Source organism: Triticum urartu, unplaced genomic scaffold, assembly GCF_003073215.2.
Source record: "Triticum urartu cultivar G1812 unplaced genomic scaffold, Tu2.1 TuUngrouped_contig_5634, whole genome shotgun sequence".
Classification (NCBI taxonomy): domain Eukaryota; kingdom Viridiplantae; phylum Streptophyta; class Magnoliopsida; order Poales; family Poaceae; genus Triticum; species Triticum urartu.
In genome coordinates, this window is record NW_024116324.1 from 1 (window position 1) to 5,304 (window position 5,304).

The window sequence follows — 5,304 nt, forward strand, 5'->3', positions numbered from 1 at the left end:
TTCTTCGACAACCCCACCGTGCCGCGCGAGGAGAAGACGGCGCTCATCGACGAGATCGCCAAGTCGTCGGAGCTGCAGCCGCACACCGTCAACTTCCTCAACGTGGTCATCGACAACACCCGCGCCAGCCTGATGCCGCAGATCGTGCGCGAGTTCGAGACCGCCTACAACGCGCTCACCGGCACCGAGGAGGCCGTCGTCACCTCCGTGGTGCAGCTCGAGTCGCAGGACCTCGCGCAGATCGCCACGCACGTGCAGAACATCACCGGCGCCGCCAACGTCCGGATCAAGACCCGCCTTGACCCGGAGCTCATCGCCGGATTCACCGTGCAGTACGGCCGCGACAGCTCCAACTTCATCGACATGAGCGTCCGCAAGCAGATCGCGGAGATCACCTCCGAGTTCGAGATGCCCTCCGTCAACCTCGAAGTCTGATGCTTAGGTCCTCTTTTTTCTGCCGTCTCTATACATCTTCTTCTGTATCATTATTATCCGGTGAAATGTTAAAATACATAACTTGGTTCCAGCATTTGTAGTTTGTGTCAATTCCTTTTGAAGTTCACAGGAGAAAGTTCTGTATTATGTGTTGTGCAGAGGAGGGAAACCAACCTGCAAAACAGATTGGAACTAGGACCAAAGACAAAATGGGGACAAACTTTTCTGTTAGATTGTTGTCAGTAGAGTCAAGAGATCCATGCACACATATGCACTGCACAGCCTACATGCGTTAGTACATTGTAATTGTTAGAGCATCTCATCAGAAGTGGGATAGATTCAGTCCACATCAACACCAATGTCACTAGCTTGAGTGTATGCAGTTGCAATGTTTGCTGCATTAGGATTGTGTGCAGTCGAATAAGAATGTTCCTAAGCCTTAACTCCCAATCTGTCAGTGTAAACTAGGGTGAACTGCCAGTTATTCTATGAGAACTATCCACCTAACCAGTGATGGTTTTTCATTCTTTTGCAGTAATTGATGTGACAAGGATTTGCAACACCCAGTAAGGGCGTTGATCTTCTTCAGACCTGGAGATGCGACGGAGGGATTAAGGCATTCTTTTCTGCAAAATATAGTAATGACATAAATCATTTTTTCGGCAGGAGCCAGCCACTGTAATTTTCTTTTTTGCCTTTGTGCTGTTGAGATCTTGTAAAATAATATGCTCCAAAATACTCAACTATAGCAGAGTTTGCTCCTCCATCTTCAGGCGACAAAGTTAACAGCATGTAATGTATAGCTATGTATCCGACCGATCAAGTTGTGTGCAGACGTGTATAGCATGTGGCATTGCTATCAACTGGCAACCAAGATCATGTTGCATTCTGAATTTCCACTTCGTCGTGTCCATCCATGACTTAAAGCTCGAAAAGGCGTCAGGTGTGATTCTACTTCGGTTGCTCCTACAAATACGCAGTTCTGTGTCTTTGTCACTATGCTGTGTAGTTGTTCTGGAATCCCATCCCCAATCCGTATTGTGTCTTCCTGCATTGCTTAGCCATGGCCATACCCTTCAAAGGAGGTCTGTAAATTGTAATCGTGCATTGAGATAGTTCTGTAACTTCGGTTGGCAGGTTTCTGTCATCATCAGAGGTAAGGAATGTGGCTTCTGAGACATCTCGGAGATGTTTAAGCCCACTATATTACAAGACGTTGGCTCCTTAACCACTTGCCGTACCTTCATAGGATACGCATAACACGTCCAGGCTGAGTGTGGTTACCATATCTAAATTAATGGAAGAATAATGTCACACCGGATCCGTGGCGCAATGGTAGCGCGTCTGACTCCAGATCAGAAGGTTGCGTGTTCGATTCACGTCGGGTTCAATACCCCCCGATCCTAATCCGGTTCCTTTTTTTTATTTATGCCTATTTAATACCACGCAAAATCCACCGTCCATCTCCCCAATCAAAGCATCCCAGCCGTCCAAAACCCCTAATCTCCCCTCCCCTGTCCAGACCCCAGAACCTCTCCCTTCCCTGGCAGTGCTTGGGGCTCATTCTGAACTTGCATTCTTATGTGGCGTTGCTATCAAATAGGAAATGAAATCTAAGATCATGGATCTCTTTTGCTGCTTCTGTTGCTTCCAAAATTACATAGTTTTGTGTTGTGTCAGTCTGCCTTGTCGTGTTTTGACTTCCCATCCCTTCTTTTCTGCACTTTTTGCTCGACTAATCACCAGACCATAGTTTGAACCAACCAACCAACAATTTACAATCGTTTCGAAGTTTCGTGCTAATGAACAAATAATACGCATGAATTTCAACTACGTCGGACGATGTGGTCAAACCACAAGACGAAGGAATCATAAAATATCATTCACTGAAGCTAGTTTTTTTTTTGCGATGGAATTGAAGCTATTTTTGTTGCAGATATATTATGCTACCTCGAAAAGGCATGTGACTCCTCAGAGAATTTCAAACCCATACTCCCTCCATCCTAAAATGTAAGTCCTATTTGTTTGACTCTAAGTTAACTTTCTTAAGATTGAGAAACTTTATATAAATAAGTATCAATAATGCGAAAATGCTTCTCGCAATTTTTTTAGATACATGCCAAAATGCACCACGAAATGGAGCACTGTAAGGCCGAGGCATAGCTCGAGGCCGGATGAGCTGATGCCGCCTTCATGGCCGAGCTCCTCAAGGACCCGCAACTCGTCATGAAGAACCGTGCGTTCTTCCATTCCGTGGAGGATAGAGCTACTCTTTTATATGTCTAGTTCTATTTAGTTTATCTTGATGCTTTAGCTAATTCCATGTCGATGTAGTGGTAATGTAGTAGGTAATGGACTGTTTAATTATGCTATGTATGGTGTTAATGTGGTATTACTGTTCAATTATGCAATGAATTGTTTAAATTTTGCGTGGCAAAATTTTATTCGAGGAATTAATGTTTGGGGATGGGCTAGTTGAGCAAAAAAATTAATTCCCCCCAAAACAAGGAATTAAACTATGGGATGAGGTAGAGATGTCCTAATTGTGATGAGCTAGTAGAGATTCCTCGCCAGCACAGATGAGAGGACAGTCAACTCGATGATCTACATGATCTCAATGGCGCATTACTTAATACTATGCCTATAAAATAGAGGAGAGAAACTCTTCTTCACGAGGACCACGTTCTCCCCTCAACGTATGGAGATAAAGAAACGCAAGCGCGAAGCAATTGTCAGTTCGGCGAAGCTCCGGCCGGTCGTAAAGCTCCTCCCGTAGCTGGGTAGCAGCAGCTTTGGGGGCAGGAAATGAAAGGCGGCTTTGTCGTCGACGGGCCGCTCTTGGTCCTGGGTCGTGTGCTCCTCCTCCTCCTCCTGCCGGTTGCTGTTTGGTTCGTGCTGGACGTATCCCCGGTCCTCACGTACTCCGGCAGCATAATAACGGCCAGACATCTTCCCCAGGCCCAAGGTACGTACGTGAAACGGAGTCGCCGGGTGTAAAATCATGCCGTCGTTGTCGTCGTCTTGGTCCGCCCATGCATCCATCGATCTCCCCCCGTCTTCTTCTATCCTTCTTCATCTTCACCAGTTGTCAAGCTCCATTGTTCCACGTCTTCTTATTTCACCACAAGCTTTGTGTGATGAGTTGTTTCTCCAGGCACGGAGATTTCACGGTTTCAACTCTGTGCACATCGATCGAATTCTCCCCCGGTGTATATAATAGTGACAGAGTGTTGTTTGGTAATTGATAGCCTGTAGCAACTATGCAAAGGGCAAGTGGGTAGCGGATGCGAGGAGGCCGCTCTACTCCGGCAACGAGTGCAGGCGATGGCTGTCACGAATGTGGTCTTGCCGCAGGACGGAACGCACAGATTTCTCGTACGAGAGCTACCGGTGGCAGCCGCATGACTGCGAGATGCCCGACTTCTCAGGGCCAAACTTTCTGCAACGGTACGTGCTCCAATCATCTGCGCCCTTCTCCAATAGATTTTGCCGCGAAAGACTCGTCGATCGTAAGTTGTAACATATCCATGGCGATGCCTGATGACAGGATGAGGAACAGAACTCTGGCGTTCGTGGGCGATTCGCTGGGCAGAGAGCAGTTCCAGTCCATGATGTGCATCGCGACAGGCGGCAAGCGCAGCCCCGAGGTTGAAGACGTCGGCCGGAGATACGGCCTCGAAAAGGCCCCGTCGCCGTTCAGTCCGGGCGGCTCCGCCTACCGCTTCCCAGAGACCAACACCACCATCCTCTTCTACTGGTCCGCCACCCTGTCCCAGCTGGAGCCTCTGACGGACGAGAGGAGGAGCTACGCGCTGCACCTCGACCGGCCGGCGCCGTTCCTGAAGGAGCACCTCCCCAGCTTCGACGCCCTGGTGCTCAACACCGGCCACCACTGGAACAAGGTGAAGTTCCGCAGGAACCGCTGGAGGCTGTACGACGGCGGGAAGCCGGTGGGGGAAGCGAACCTCAGCCGTGCGAGGGGCGCCAAGCTCCACAGCATCGCCAGGTGGGCGGACGCGCAGCTCGCGCGGCACCCTCGGGTGAGCGTTTTCCTGAGGACCATCTCGCCGGTGCATTTCGTCGGCGGCGAGTGGGACACCGGGGGGAGGTGCGACAGCACCGTCCCCTTGTCCGGCGGCAGCGGGGTCTCGCGGGATCGCTCGAGCGACCTGGCCGCGGAGCGCGCGGTGAACGGGACTCGGGTTAGGCTCCTGGATGTCACCGCGATCTCGCAGCTGCGCGGCGAGGGCCACATCTCTAACCATAGCACCAAAGTTCAGAGGGAGGTTTATGATTGTTTGCATTGGTGCCTTCCGGGCATACCGGATACGTGGAATGAGCTCCTTTTTGCACTGATGCAGTAACTGTAGATATGATGTATACGCTTCAGTAAATGTGATCTTTTTGTGTAGGGCACTCCAGTTTTTTTTAAATGAAATCCAATCCCATATATACGATGGTCTGTTCTCAGTACACATGGCAGCGTGGGGGCTAGCGACGAGGAGTCTTCGACCAAGGTGCACTGGAGATTAAGCAGTCATGGCACCGTTGCAGGCAGTGCGCACATGAAAGCAATCGCAAGGGTGCACCGCTATAGGAAAGAGGCAATGCTACTGCATAGTGGTGATGCGAGACAAAGAATTAAAACATAGCCGGTTGCTTCACAATATGAATACAAGTATGGCACATACATAAATTTGTTCAAGAAATACAATGTGAAGCAACTATTCAGATTTAGTAATCTACAACAAAATCAGATTTAGTATTCAAGGTTTAGGCAATGAACGGCCTTCGACAATTGAGTCGTTTCTTTTCTTTTCTGTAGTTTGACTGAACTTGTATCATGAACCATCGTCACCTAAATCTTTT

At 49.0% G+C, this 5,304-nt stretch overlaps 2 protein-coding genes and 1 non-coding gene across 3 annotated transcripts; all 3 read left to right on the top strand.

The window, feature by feature from the left end:
- Positions 1 to 8: 8 nt before the first annotated feature.
- Positions 9 to 1,328, top strand: LOC125529483 (ATP synthase delta chain, chloroplastic-like). The gene is made up of 2 exons (XM_048693899.1): positions 9 to 442; positions 971 to 1,328. Exon 1 carries the CDS (start codon positions 133 to 135, stop codon positions 433 to 435), a length of 303 nt encoding a protein of 100 aa, XP_048549856.1. The 5' UTR covers positions 9 to 132; the 3' UTR covers positions 436 to 442; positions 971 to 1,328.
- Positions 1,329 to 1,753: 425 nt separating this feature from the next.
- TRNAW-CCA lies at positions 1,754 to 1,825 on the top strand. Its single transcript has one exon. It is a non-coding gene; the product is annotated as a tRNA-Trp (tRNA).
- Positions 1,826 to 3,126: 1,301 nt separating this feature from the next.
- Positions 3,127 to 5,102, top strand: LOC125529485 (protein trichome birefringence-like 14). The gene is made up of 3 exons (XM_048693901.1): positions 3,127 to 3,400; positions 3,684 to 3,882; positions 3,983 to 5,102. The coding sequence occupies exons 1-3, from the start codon at positions 3,241 to 3,243 to the stop codon at positions 4,797 to 4,799; spliced, it is 1,176 nt and encodes a 391-aa protein (XP_048549858.1). The 5' UTR covers positions 3,127 to 3,240; the 3' UTR covers positions 4,800 to 5,102.
- Positions 5,103 to 5,304: the final 202 nt, after the last annotated feature.